The sequence below is a fragment of the Carassius carassius genome, chromosome 24 (genome assembly GCF_963082965.1).
Source record: "Carassius carassius chromosome 24, fCarCar2.1, whole genome shotgun sequence".
NCBI classification, from domain to species: domain Eukaryota; kingdom Metazoa; phylum Chordata; class Actinopteri; order Cypriniformes; family Cyprinidae; genus Carassius; species Carassius carassius.
Genome location: NC_081778.1, coordinates 32,356,129 through 32,371,442, shown reverse-complemented (window position 1 = coordinate 32,371,442; position 15,314 = coordinate 32,356,129). Strand labels below are relative to the sequence as shown.

Below are 15,314 nucleotides of genomic sequence, written 5' to 3'. Positions count from 1 at the left end.
TACAGACAGGAGGAGAAGCTCGCAGGCAATCGGGGAGACGTCAAGAGAGAAGCCCATTTTAAAATACTATACAAAATAATTAATTAAAATACTTACTCCTGCTCACTCACGCCAAAGAACTGCCGTCTCTGCAAGATTAACTGTTAACTGATTAACTAATTAATCTGGTACTTTACAAATAAATTAGTGAATATGTGGCACTGAATGATTTACAGATGCACAAGACACGCTATTTGCATAGTGCTAGAAAAAATTCTGTGAATACCGTGACTTTAACACGTTAAACGTGTAAAAAAAAAAGCGGTTTCTGAGCGGTTCTTTGGCAGCCGTAGTAACGATCATTTAAGCGATTCAAACGACTGAATATGACTAAAAATAAAAACAATAAGCAAAATTATATATAATTTATATATAATATGTCATTAAAACATTCGGTGTCTTACCTCATCTATTTATTTTCCATAAAAGACAAAAGATTTGTAGTTTATGAGAAACGTGTAACGCGCTCATCCGTCCTGCAGAGGGAGCGCACCTCTCTCTCACTCACACAAACAAGCTGCTGTTTCCGGCGGAAGTGGCGCAGGCTGTCAGTTACCGTCGTTGTTCAAACACAACAGACGCGCTAAAGACAAACAACAAATCAAACTCGTCCTCAGATCATCATGAATGTGTCGAAAACATGGCTTCAAAACCAGAACAGCTGCTGATTGTTGTTTCTGTGCTCGAAGGTAACAGAGATGTGTTTGTTTATGACTCCTGCAATATTATTAAACGGATAGTTGATGATTGTGATGTTCTCACAGGAACCACCAGTGATTTCCGAGCCTTGACACGCTTATTAATTATATTTAAATATGTGTTTATTGACAGAATACCATGGTAACACTATTTCTCAGTACTTTAGAGTATCACGTGTTTACCACAGTACATGATTATTGTAACGTTAACCGTTTATTTTTCAGTATTCACAGATGAAGTATTTATCTGAAATAGAAATCTTTTGTAACACTATAAATTCCTTTACTGTCACTTTTGATCAGTTTAATGTATCCTCGATGAATAAAGTATTAATTTCTTTTTTATATATATATTACTCCACACTTTTGAATGGAAATGTATCACAGTTTCCACAGAAATATTGCACAGCACAACTGTTTTAAACATTGATAATAAATCAGTAACGTTATATTATTCTGATTTCTGAAGATCATGTGACACTGAAGACTGGAGGAATGATGCTGAAAATACAGCGGATTATCACAGAAATAAATTACACTTTAACACAGATTCACACAGAAAACAGATGTTTTACATTCTAATAATATTTCATTATTTTTACTGTATGTTTTATTGAAAAATGCAGTGTTGATCACATACATAAATTACAGTTTAACAGAGATTCACATAGAAAACAGTTGTTTTAAATAGTAAAAATATTTAGCAATTTTTTATTTTTGATCAAATAAATGCAGCTCTGATGAGCAGAAGAGACTTCTTTAAAACACATTTCTCTGATTCCTCTGATCCCTGTTCTCCTTCATCAGGCCGTCGGTTTCCCAGGAGTCCTCGGCACACGCTCGTAGTCGAGGCTCGCTTCGACGGAGAGAGTTTGGCCACAGACCCCGTCGAACACAAAGAACAGCCCCAGTTCTGCACTGAGCTGGCCTGGGAGCTCGACCGCAAGACTCTGCATCAGCACCGGTGAGTTCTGCTCGTCTGATCCAGCTCAGTGTGATGATCATCCATCAGCTCCTCTCTCACTGTGTCTTCCTCAGACTCCAGAGAACACCCATCAAACTACAGTGTTACGCCGTCGACTCCAGCTCGTCTGCGAGGGAGTGTGTGGGATACATCGTCCTCGATCTCAGATCGCTGCAAGAGATCAAGCAGGTCACATCCTCCACTTTCTGTTTTTTTTTCTTTCAAGGCTGCATTTATTTGATCAAAAATACAGTAAAAATAGTGAAATATTATTCTAATGTAAAACATCTGTTCTCTGTGTGAATCTGTGTTAAAGTGTAATTTATTTCTGTGATGCTCCGCTGTATTTTCAGCATCATTCCTCCAGTCTTCAGTGTCACATGATCTTCAGAAATCAGAATAATATGATGATTTACTGCTCAAGACACATTTCTGATTATTACCACTGTAATATTTTTGTGGAAACTGATACATTTAATTTTTTTCAGGATTCACAGATGAATACGAAGATCGGAAGAACAGCATTTATCTGAAATAGAAATCTTTACTGAAACCTTTGAGCAGTTTAAATGCAGCCTTAATGAATAAAAGTATTATTTTTAATTTCTTATTCCAAACTTTTTTTTAATCAAAGTTTCCACATTAACTAGAAATGTTTCTTGAATGATTTCTGACTGGAGGAATGATGCTGAAAATACAGCTGCACATCACAGAAATAAATTACACTTTAAAACAGATTCACACAGAAAACAGCTGTTTCACATTAGAATAATATTTCACTATTTTTACTGTATTTTTGATTTTTTTAAAAAGGTGAGCGGAAAAGACAAAAGCATCGTCTCAAAGTCTTTTCTGAAAGTCCTCTGTGTGTTCTTCAGGCTCCTAAATGGCATCCTTTACTCAGTAGCAAGTACACAAAACTGAAACCTGCTCTTCTGATCAGCATGATCTTAGAGAACGACACCAAACCAGCAGCTGAGCAGTTCAAGGCCAAGAAAGCTCCAGCGAGGCCAGGTACCAGAGCGCTGTTTCTTATCCTGGTGCACACGTCTCATCTCTTTCCGTCTTGTATTTGCGCCGTTGTTTCCTTCCCATTTTCTGTCGTTCCTCCTGTTCTCTGCTTCTGTTGATGGGCTTCAGAGCCTCTCTCTCCATGTATGTCTGCTTCTCCACACTGTGTCTCGGGCTGTGTTTGTCAGTCATGTGATGTATGTGAGTGGGGTTTGTTAATGACCTCATTGTGACCTCTAGGCTCTCCAGCGCTGGTTCCTCTGAACTCTGATAAACTCAGGCCGCTTCTGAACGAGGAGGAAGGTTTCCATCAGATCGGACCTGAAGATGTGTGCGCTGAGATGTTTGTGCTGTCGGTGACGCTTGCCTTTGCTTCTAAACTGGAGCAGGTGAAGAGAGCTGCTGTGGTGTATTGGTTCATGTTCTGTGTGTGTAAGGACTAAACGACTCGTCTTCTAATCTTCAGCTGATCTCCAGCTCCACCAAGCTGTCCAGCGAGGGCTCCGAGTTCTTCTTCTATTACACTCTGTTGGGGAACGACGTCACCAGTGAACCTTTCCAGAACCTCCTCAGTCCGAACTTTGAGCCGGAGCGAGCATCGGTGCGCATCCGCAGCAGTGAGCACTTCCTGCGGCTCTTCCTCGGTCAGCAGCCCTGTCTGCAGGTCAGCACAGCTCTCCAGTACACTTGGAGAAAGGTGGAAACTTTCCAGGAATTTTTGGGACTATTTCAGGGATTTCTGGAAAGTTTCCGTAAATTTCCAGATTGTTCACAGTACTCTTTTTCTGTCTTTGGTAGGGCTGTGATTTATTTTTTTTTAATCTAATTAATTACATGATGTGCACCCCCCCCCCCCCCCCCCCCCAAAAAAAGATATTGTAAAGTTATTGTGTTAAATTTGAAAGCATTGAATAGACATTGCAAAAAAAGTAGCTTTAGAAAGAAATATTAAGATTGTACATTGCATAAATAATGACAATGAAGTGGTATCAATGGGTTTTTTTTTATTCATTTTGAAATTATTTTAAAATGGAAAGATATTCTAAATATGAAAGTAAAAGAGGCAGTATGTGGCGGCGAGTCATTGAATCGTTCAGATACGAAGCAAGTGACTGCATTATTAACACGCTTATTTCCTATTAAATACTGTAAGGTTGCTTTGATGCAATCTGTATTGTTAAAAGCAACATATATAGATAAAGGTGACTTGACTGAATTTATAAATGAGTCACTGAATCACTGACTCACTCGATTCATTCGAAATCACTGACTCATTCAGTAATGAATCACTGCTGTGTGTTGATCAGAGACGCTCAATTGAACAGTTCTGCTGTGGCTTTGATTGGAACTGTTTTCAGTTGTGAAACTGAGCCAAAACACAATATTATGTCTAAAATGTAACGCAGTATAACTTTTTTTTGTGTGAATCACTATCATATTTGCAGTGGAGGAGGCGAAACAGCTCTTGCTGGTGTGATATTGCTGAACTAAACATTTTTTTGCGCTCCTATCTTGAATTTGAGGCTCATATCAGTGTATTATTAGACTCTTTGTGGTTATCAGAATCTCCCAGCAGTGAGAGATAAAGAGGCGTCACTTTAAATGCATGAATCGTTTTACCACATATTCTTTTCCATAATGAATCGCACCAGATGAACGTGTTAAATCGACAGCACTAGTGTGTAGTAACAGAATGTGATTTTGTGCACACAGATCCATCTCTGCTGTGGAAACCAGTCTCTGGGCAGCACTGAGGTCAGTCTGGCTGGGTTAATGAAGAGCAGCGCTGATCTCACTAAAGGTCCGGCCACTATAGAGGGTGTTTTCATCCTGCAGCCTCCGCAGCGAGTGAAGGCCGGCCTGCAGTGTGTCCCGCCGGACCTCCAGCCCACTGTGAGCGTGTCTGTGACCCTCCGAGCCGAAGAGAGCGCTCATCAGGTCGCACAGCTACCCTTAACTGAAGAAAACACACTCATCTCAAACTTGAGTTTAGCTGCCATTGCAACATTTCTTATTTGCATTTAGTTTATACTAAAATAACTTAAAAACCATTAAATGAACTATATAGACATTATTTAAAACTGCTAATTTTTAAACAAAATTACTCAAATTTTAACTAGAAATTAAAAAAAAAATTGAATAAAAATGAAAAATGAAAATCATTTAATATCATTGATCATAGGAGTTTTGATACATATGTATTTCATTTAAAGTTTATTGTAATTTTTTAGTTAATCTCAGTGGTGGTCAGTTTTTAGCAGCTTAGCAGGAGATTTTTAATCATTTCTCATGTGTACATGTAGTGTGTAACCAATAATTTATTTTTGGGAGCAAGAAAGCTTTACTAACATTGAAGGTTTATTTGTAATTTAAATATGGTTCATTTAATAACTATTATCCTTTATTATTTTATTGCTTTGTCTTTTTTCTTTAACCCAGTTCTGTTCAGTTCTAGACTCTGGATGCTGTTGACTGTGTAGTTTGTTGCTGATTATGGCCTTTCATGTGTTATTTTTTTTTTTGTCAACAGCTGGAAGTACCCATTGAGAATGGACCTAAAACGCCAGTGAAGAAAGGCCCAGTTCCAGCTGCCCGTCGTGAACGTCCCTCAGAGGAGCCAAGAGCCCTATCACCGGACCGGCCTCTCCGGACCCCAGACCCTTCTCCTGAACACCAACACTCAGAGAGCGAGGCCGAGAGTCTGTGCAGTGACATCACTAACATCAGACAGGCCCCGCCCACAGCGCACAGCAGACAGGCTCCGCCCACAGCGCACAGCAGACAGGCTCCGCCCACAGCGCACAGCAGACAGGCCCCGCCCACAGCGCACAGCAGACAGGCTCCGCCCACAGCGCACATCAGACAGGCCCCGCCCACAGCGCACAGCAGACAGGCCCCGCCCACAGCACATGGCAAGTGTTCATGTACATGTCAAATCTGTGCGATTAATGACATTCATTTCCATTGTCCTCTGCAGAATGATTTAAAGTCTTTAATTGGATCAAATTTAAGATCATAAACATTTTTCAATATCTTAAATGGTCAGAGATGATTATTATTATTATCATTAACCTTCAAAAGTATTTCATTAAATAAGCGCTGCACGATCACAATCAATGAATATCGCACATTAATGCCAAGCGCTTGCTTTTGATCTACTGTTGATGAATTATGACAGTTTTTATTATAATATGCTGTTGATGGCTGTAAGAATGCAAATTTCAACTGTAAGTAGTACAGCATAGACATTTCAAAATAAGAGTCCCAGTGTAATTTGAGCTTGATTTATAATTTATTTCAGCGTTGGTTTCGAGCTGATGATGCGAATTGAAACCACTAGCTTTTACCCGAAAGTTCTGAATCATTTAAAATATAACAAAATTTAGTATGATCCCTCTTTTCTTTTATATATTTTAGTAAGTACTGGGCAGAATAAGTGTGTTTCATTTTTATGCAAATATATGTTACGGGTATATCTGTAGCAATAGCCAACAATACATTGTATGGGTTAAAATTATAGAGTTTTCTTTTATGCCAAAAATCATTAGGATATTAAATAAAGATCATGTTCTATGAAGATATTTAGTAAGTTTCCTACTGTAAATATATAAGACTTTAATTTTGATCAGTAATATGCATTGCTAAGAACTACATTTTAACAAGACGATTTTGTAAAACGTAAAAAAATGTTCACCCTCAGATTCTAGATTGTCAAATATTGTTCTCCTAACAAACCAGACATCAATGGAGAGATGATTTATTCAGCTTTTATATCTCAATTAAAAAAAGACCTTATAGTGCTGTGAATGCGGTGTTGGATGTGTGACTGTCTGATACACGTGTTGAAGTGTGAAATCTGTTTTGTTCTGACAGATGTGACTGAAGCTGATGCTGGAGATTCGTCCGTCTCTGTTTCTGCTCCGAAGATCTCCATCCCTGCGTCTGCACATCACTACAGCTTCTCCCTGGACCTGCGCAGCGTTCGAGATCTGAGGAACAGCTTCCCTGTGAACTGCATCCTCCGGTGACTCGCGCTCGCAGCCTGAGCTCCAACACGCACCTTTGGCGTGTTCCTAACGTGTGTCTTTCCCCAGGTACGCTTACCAGTTCTTCGGCAGCGCGGCTCCCATCATGACCAGTCCAGCGGTGGAGGTGAAGAAGAACACCGAGGTGTTTCTGCCACAGTCGTACTGCGCCTTTGATTTCGCCGCTTTACCCAATCAGCTTCAGGACACGTTCCTCAGGTGAGACCTGATCTACTCCATGAAGAGTCTCTTTGACTGTAACTGATCAACCGTCCAGCTTCAGCTCGAATGTGGTGTGTCCAGGGTTCCTCTGGTGGTGGAGATGTGGCACAGAGAGCCAATCTCTGGAGATGTTCTGCTGGGTTCTGTCAGCATTCATCTGTCCCGTCTCCTCAGCTCCGAGAAAACACGCTTCCTCGACCCGTCCGGTCTGCAACGCTGGAGACAGAGCTGTTCTGAGAGGATCCCCATCATGAGAGCAGACGGGTTTGTGCAAAGTGGATAATAGTCTGTTTTAATCCCAGCCACTAGCTCTAGGTCACTCAAAACACACAATGCTCAAATGTTTTTATTATTATAGAACAGTATATCGTGTACGAACAACAACAACAACATATGTTTACATTAGAACAGTAGAATGAGGTGCAAAAGGAAACAAACAGAATAGAACATAGATCAAATACAAATACATTTTGTAAAGAAAATAAGAAATTAAAAGGCTAGTTTTTTTTTGTTGTTGTTACATTCTTTGATTAAGGCAAAAAGGTTTATTGCATTATTATTTGTGCCTTTATATTTGAATGAAACTCATTGTGAAATACACACAAGCTATGTTTCACTTTTTTAAACACTAGGATTTTTTTAATAAGGAGATTATTAACCAAAAATTATTAAACACTTTAGAATACCAGTTTCCCTTCTTCCTTTCATTGCAAAAACACTTGAACGAGCTGTGTTCAACCAAGTCTCTACATTTCTCACACACAACAATCTCCTTGACAGCAACCAATCTGGCTTCAGAAGTGGACATTCAGCTGAGACGGCCTTGCTCTCAGTTGTTGAAGCTCTAAGACTGGCAAGAGCAGAATCCAAATCTTCAGTACTTATCCTGCTTGATCTGTCCGCTGCTTTTGACACGGTTAACCACCTGATCCTCCTATCAACCCTACTGGCAAATGGCATCTCAGGAACCACACTTCAGTGGTTTGAGTCTTACCTATCAGATAGGTCCTTCAAAGTATCTTGGAAAGGTGAGGTGTCCAAGTCACAACATCTAACTACTGGGGTGCCTCAGGGCTCAGTTCTTGGACCACTTCTCTTCTCTGTCTACATGGCATCATTAGGTTCTGTCATTCAGAAACATGGCTTTTCATACCACTGCTATGCTGATGACACTCAACTCTACCTCTCATTCCATCCTGATGATCCGACCGTAGCTATTCACATCTCAGCTTGTCTAACAGACATTTCTTCCTGGATGATGGACCATCACCTTCAACTCAACCTTGCCAAGACAGAACTGCTTGTGATTCCAGCAAACCCATCGTTTCATCACAATTTCACCATCAAGTTAGGCACATCAACCATAACTCCTTCAAAAACAGCTAGAAGGCTTGGAGTTATGATTGATGATCAGCTGACTTTCTCAGACCACATTGCTAAAACTGTCCGATCCTGCAGATTTGCTTTATTCAACATCAAGAAGATCAAGCCCTTTCTTTGGGAACATGCTGCACAACTCCTTGTTCAAGCTCTTGTTCTGTCCAGGCTGGACTATTGCAATCCTCTCTTGACAGGTCTTTCAGCCAATTCTATCAAACCTTTACAATTAATCCAGGACCATGCAGCAAGATTAATTTTTAATGAGCCAAAAAGAATACATGTCACACCTCTTTTTATCAATTTGCACTGGCTTCCAATAGCTGCTCGTGTAAAATTCAAGGCATTGATGTTTGCCTACAAAACTACCACTGGCTCTGCACCCATTTACCTAAATTTGTTACTTCAGACTTATGTGCCTCTGGAAGCTTGCGTTCTGCAAGTGAACGTCGCTTGATTGTTCATCCCAAAGAAACACAAAGTCACTTTTACGGACTGTTAAATTAAATGTTCCCTCCTGGTGGAATGACCTCCCCTTAGAATCCTTAGCCATCTTCAAGAATCTGCTTAAAACACATCTCTTCCATCTTTATTTGACCCTTTAACTTTAACACTCACTATTCTAATTCTATTCTTTAAAAAAATTCTAACTACCTTTCTTTTTATATTTTCTTTTCTTTTCATTAATTATGCAATTGTATGTGTGTGTGTGTGTGTGTGTGTGTGTGTGTGTGTCTAAAGACCTCTAACACTAGCTTGCTCTATTCTTTTTTTATTCTATCTGTTTTCTTTATATTATATTATTTAAAAGCCTATGCTACGTGTACTGTGTTAACCTAACTGAGACTTGTTATAGCACTTATATATCATTGCTCTTTTTGTTGTTTTTGATTGCTTCCACTGTCCTCATCTGTAAGTCGCTTTGGATAAAAGCGTCTGCTAAATGAATAAATGTAATGTAATGTAGAATACAGACCTAATGTTGGACACTTTTTATTGTAGAAGTGGAATCATTTCAAAATATGAAGGTATCGAAAAAAAGTTATAGAAGTTGATTAACTGTAAACTCTACTTTTTATGATTATTTTAAGTTTTACTTGAAAATTGCTTTGAAATTAAATACGTAAGTTATGTCCCAAATTTGAAGTTGATGTTAAAAAAAATCGAATTGGGGTTACTGTTGGAGTTTATTTAGGCTGTTATACCACAGACAGCCTCCGGGTGACACTCAAACTCCATTTCGATATTTTTGATACAATGTTACTTCTGTCACCAAATATGGAATCTTGAGACTCAGACTGTACTAAAGTACCTTAATACATTTTGTAATATGACTCCTCCCACTAAGGGGAGTAGACTGCCAAAAGATGTTAAAGTACAATTTCTATGGTAGGGATGAATTTAGATTTTTTTAGATTTCAAATGATATCTAATGTGTGATTGCTATTATTTTTGATAGAGTAAAAAGGCAATACATATGTAATGGCTGTGGGCCTGCGGGTGACCCTTAAGAGGTTAAATGTATGCTTCACCCAATAAATAAACATTCTGTCCTTTCATTCTTCTTTGCAACACAAATGAAAATATTTTGTAGAATGTAACCCCATGCACTTTCACTGTATGGAGAAAAAAAATCATCTTTTGTGTTTGTTAAAGAAAGTCTGAACCACACGATGCTTTTTGGGTTAAAGATGTTTTTAGATGTCATATCAGGCACATTTTTAGGATACATGATAACAATTGATGTGTCAGTTCTGACCTTTTTTTCTAGTTGTGATTAAAACTGCGAGATATAACTTCTTTATTTGAGACTAAAGGTGCAGTGGCCTTGTTTCTGTGGCGGGAATCTCCGAATTGTGAGCTATAAAGATGTTTTACTGTAGGTATGTGAACCGTGTGTCTGTAGGTCCGAGAGGTTGGCTGAACTCTGTTACGTGAGCGTTCTTGAAGATCTGGGCTTTGTGAAAGCGCAAGACGTCCTCGTCTCTGAATCGTCACAGGTGATGTCACTCTCTGATTGATTCCCGTTCTGAATCTGAATGTGGATGTGGCTTGAACAGCGGAGTGTTGTTTGTTGATCAGGGGCCGCCGCCGGCTCTGGCTCCTCCTCCTCAGGGCCCCGGGGGGGCGGAGCCTCTCACTCGACCTCGAGAGACCCCGGAGTACAAGGCAGCGCTGGAGCTGGAGATGTGGAAGGAGATGCAGGAGGATCTGTTCGATAATCAGGTTCTCATCTCAGACGGAAAACACTGATCCACCGCTGTTTTTAATATTAAGAGTGCGAGGTGTAACCTTCTAACCTTCACAATGCAAAGCTTCTCGCTCTAACAACAGCGTTGAGCTTGTACACTTTAAAAATGATTGTAATTTTAATTGTAAAAGACTATTAATTGGCTAACGGAAAGCTCCTTTACTGTATAAACTGTAATAGATCAAAGTAAAATACTGTTTTTGGAAGCAAACACGAACAAGTTGCATGAACGTAAATGGACATTTTCCAGAAGACTCCTTACATTTAATGCTTTTATATTAAAACAACTGTTACTACTTAGATTTAACAGTTACGTGCATTAAGGTTTTATGTTGTTAAAATCATGTGTATGTTACTATGATGCCGTTTATGAAAATATGTGCACCTTCTATATATTTGAATATTTGTTTTTAAGGTGTTTCTCAGTATATTATAAAGGTAATCATTTGTTATATATTAACATTGAAATAGAAGCAGTGTTGGGGAAAGTTACTTTTAAAGGAAATGTTACAATGTTGCGTTTCTCCCTAGAAAAAGTGTTACTTAGTTACCTTATATGGAAAGTGGTGCGTTTTGTTACTTTTTCTCCGCTGGGCTTTCTTGTTTGTTTATAATATAAAGTGTAAAGTCACTTTCACACCAGAACGGTGGTGAATAAGTCTTGTTTTGTCCTCAGCTGAAGCAGAAGGAGTTGAGTCACATGCAGGCACTGGCCGAGGAGTGGAGGAAGAGAGATCTCCAGCGGGAGGCGCTCATCAAGAAGAAGGTCAGACACACACACTCACACACAGACACACACACACACGCACACACACACACACACACACACTCTCTCACACACACACTCACACACAGACACACTCACTCACACACACACACACACAAACACTCACACACACTCACACAAACACTCACACACACTCACACACACACACACACACTCACACACACACACTCTCTCACACACAGACACACTCACACACACACACACACTCACTCACACACACACTCACACACACACACTCACACACACACACACACACACACTCACACACAGACACACAGACACACAGACACACACACACACAGACACACACAGACACAGACACAGACACAGACACACACAGACACAGACACACACACACACAGACACACACACACAGACACACAGACACACACACACAGACACAGACACACACACACACAGACACACACACACACAGACACACACACACAGACACACACACACACACAGACACACAGACACACACACACAGACACACACACACAGACACACACACAGACACACACACAGACACACACACAGACACACACACAGACACACACAGACACACACACACACAGACACACACACACACACAGACACAGACACACACACACAGACAGACACACACAGACACAGACACACACACACAGACAGACACACACAGACACAGACACACACACACACAGACACACACACACACACACACACACACAGACACACACAGACACAGACACTCACACACAGACACACACACACAGACACAGACACACACACACACAGACACACACACACACAGACACACACACACACAGACACACACAGACACAGACACACACACACACACAGACACACACACACACACACACACACACACACAGACACACACACACACACACACACACAGACACACACACTCACACACACACACACACACACAGACACAGACACAGACACAGACACACACACACACAGACACACACACACACACACACACACACACACACAGACACACACAGACACAGACACACACACACACACAGACACACACACACACACACACACACACACACAGACACACACACACACACACACACAGACACACACACACACACACACACACACACACACACACACAGACACACACACAGACACACACACACACACACAGACACAGACACACACACAGACACACACACACACACACACACACACACACAGACACACACACACACACACACAGACACACACACAGACACACACACACACAGAAAACATCAGTCCTCCTTCAGTAAAGGCAAGGTTCATTGTGATATTGAAACTATTTTATTTTAATATTGTTTTAGCTATTTAAAAAAAAAAATATATATATGTATTTATAGTAATAATTATTATTAATAGATTAATTAAAATTATTTATGATTTTAAAAATTAAGAGGTAAATAATGCGATAAAACATTAGCATGTTAACATTGCATTTAAAGATCACATTACTGATAGAAAAATAAAAACAATGCTTTTCGTACTAAGATATATATTTTTTGTCTAGTTTCCAGCCAAAATCTCAAAAAAATTCTTAAATCAAGAAGGTTTATCTAGGCAAGTTGTTTTCTGAAAAAATGAGTAGAAATGAAGTAGAGGAAGCAAAATAATCTGTCAATGGGATACGCCAAATAAACTTATTTCTAACAGAAAAGAATATTATTTTGCTTGTTTTGAACTTAAGCTGAATTTTGACTCGTTTTTTTCTGTAAACAGACTAAAAATTTACTTGATTTAAGAATTTTTAGAAATCTGGGCTGGAAACAAAACAAAAGCAGTTTTTTGCAGTGTGTAAAGGTCACTTGCACTTCAAGACTTTATAAAAGCATCCGCCACATGCATAAATGTGAATTTAATCATGTAAACTTCACATAAAGGAGCACTCAGGTCATTTTATAAGTGCTTTCTGGAGCTCTGATCAGCATCCGCTGTCATTTATATGTAAAGGAGCAGCGAGAACATTCTGCTAAACATCTCATTGTTATATTCTCCTGCTGAAGATATACAGTCAGTGGAATAACATGACTGTGGCTAAATAATGAGTTTAGATTTTTGGGTGAACTATGTAAATGATTGCCATCACTATAGTTCTTCAGGAAGTCAAGAAAATAATTTAATTATTTAATAAAATAAATGTATTTTTATATTTAAAATCTGATTCATATATGTATAAATATTAATTGCATTTATTTTTATTTTTGAAGAATTTGTTGTATCAGTAAATAATTGTCATGATTGTTTTTCAGGAGCTGGAGTATAATGTTCTGGAGGAGCAGCTGCAGAAGACTCTGTGTGATCTGGAGAAGAGAGAGAAAGCTCTGGCTCACGCTGAGATGGAGGTGAGACTGAAAGATCTTCAGAGAGCGTGTGGTGTGATCGTGTTTCTGAAGCCTTCGTCTGTCGCTCGTCTAGACGCAGAGGCTGCAGCGAGAGCTCCGCTCCGAGCACGAGTTCAACATGCGAGAGCTGCAAGACAGCGGCCGGCGTCTGCGCCAGGACTGCACTCACCAGGTGGAGCTGGAGAGGTCAAAGGTCAGGCAGCTCAAGGATCAGCTGGCTCAGCAGCGACAGCAGGTAAACACACGAGCTGGGGGGTCAAGTCAAGGAATCATTTTAAATAGAACATTATCATATTTTCATGATTTCTGAAGATCATGTGACACCGAAGACTGGAGGAATGATGCTGAAAATACAGAAATACATTACACTTTAACACAGATTCACACAGAAAACAGCTGATTTAAATCGTAATGATATTTCACTATTTTTACAGTTTTTTCTATATTTCTGATCAAATAAAGGCAGCCTTGATGAGCAGAATTCAGTCTTAAATAAGATTTATAAAAGAGTCATACTTCAGATTTTTGCTCTGGTTGAATTAAACTGCTGTACATTCAGAGCCATAAAAGCATGATGCATCAAATACATTTGCATTACTCTGAAAATATCTGATTTTTCTCGTTCCTTCATCACGAAAGATACAAGAGGCTGAGAACAAATACAAGCAGCTGGAGAAGGAGTTTGTTCAGTACCGGGATCAGCAGAACGTCCGGCCCGAGGTCCGTCTGCAGTCAGAGATCAACCTGCTGACCCTGGAGAAGGTCAGAGACACTAAACCCTGCACAGAGCAGAGGCTTTGAGCCTTTCATCCTCATCACATCAGATCTGTGTTTATCCTGAAGGTGGAGCTGGAGCGTAAACTGGAGTCTGCGACTAAATCCAAACTGCATTACAAGCAGCAGTGGGGACGAGCCCTGAAGGAGCTGGCCAGGTTTAAACAGGTAAGACTCTCTCAACAGACTGGGCGAGGTCACGAGGTCACACGGCGAGGTCACATGGGTTCATGTATGTTACTGAATGTGTTTTACCATCGCTGTTTGGAATCTCGTCACTGCTAGAAATGAAAAGTGAAAGCTTGTAGTTTTAACCCCCAAAAATTAAGTTTGCATAAAGAAAATTAATCCTGTTTTAAGGATCATTTAGACATTTACTCCAGATTCTCATCACTATAACGCACCCGGATGCTTGCTTTGGAATTGGTTTGTAAATGTATTACGATTATATATTTTTTTACTGTATTCAAGTTATATTAAAATACATATAAAAAAAAAAAATATATATATATATATAATACTTTATGAATTTATAATATTTATATATTATATGTATTTTTCACAATTGTTCTTTTTACTGTATTAAAGTTACTTTTAAGCACTTAAAATATTGAAAAACATAAATATAGAAAAATACATCATCAAATTATAAAAGTATTTCTAAAAAATATTTTGTATGAAATTATGTGTGCTTGTGTATATATAGATAATATTTTATAATAATTTATATATTTGCTTGAAACATGTTTACTGTTTTATGTATTTTAAAATACAATATATAAATATAT

The 15,314-nt window shown here is 39.2% G+C and overlaps 1 protein-coding gene across 3 annotated transcripts in view; it reads left to right on the top strand.

Moving 5' to 3' along the window:
* Positions 1-570: 570 nt before the first annotated feature.
* Positions 571-15,314, top strand: part of cep120 (centrosomal protein 120) — a 19,448-nt gene continuing 4,704 nt past the window's right edge. The window contains exons 1-19 of one of the 3 annotated variants that reach the window (XM_059508610.1): positions 571-728; positions 1,545-1,701; positions 1,776-1,890; positions 2,580-2,715; positions 2,953-3,101; positions 3,179-3,376; positions 4,426-4,650; positions 5,243-5,420; positions 5,565-5,624; positions 6,586-6,736; positions 6,807-6,956; positions 7,041-7,223; positions 10,243-10,336; positions 10,419-10,562; positions 11,264-11,353; positions 13,660-13,752; positions 13,826-13,987; positions 14,392-14,514; positions 14,596-14,694. In XM_059508610.1, the coding sequence (XP_059364593.1) occupies positions 680-728; positions 1,545-1,701; positions 1,776-1,890; positions 2,580-2,715; positions 2,953-3,101; positions 3,179-3,376; positions 4,426-4,650; positions 5,243-5,420; positions 5,565-5,624; positions 6,586-6,736; positions 6,807-6,956; positions 7,041-7,223; positions 10,243-10,336; positions 10,419-10,562; positions 11,264-11,353; positions 13,660-13,752; positions 13,826-13,987; positions 14,392-14,514; positions 14,596-14,694 (2,556 nt within the window). In that variant the 5' untranslated portion in view covers positions 571-679. Of the gene's footprint in view, positions 729-1,544; positions 1,702-1,775; positions 1,891-2,579; positions 2,716-2,952; positions 3,102-3,178; positions 3,377-4,425; positions 4,651-5,242; positions 5,421-5,510; positions 5,625-6,585; positions 6,737-6,806; positions 6,957-7,040; positions 7,224-10,242; positions 10,337-10,418; positions 10,563-11,263; positions 11,354-13,659; positions 13,753-13,825; positions 13,988-14,391; positions 14,515-14,595; positions 14,695-15,314 lie in introns of all 3 variants that reach the window. The other 2 variants (XM_059508609.1, XM_059508608.1) reach the window with 2 other exon arrangements.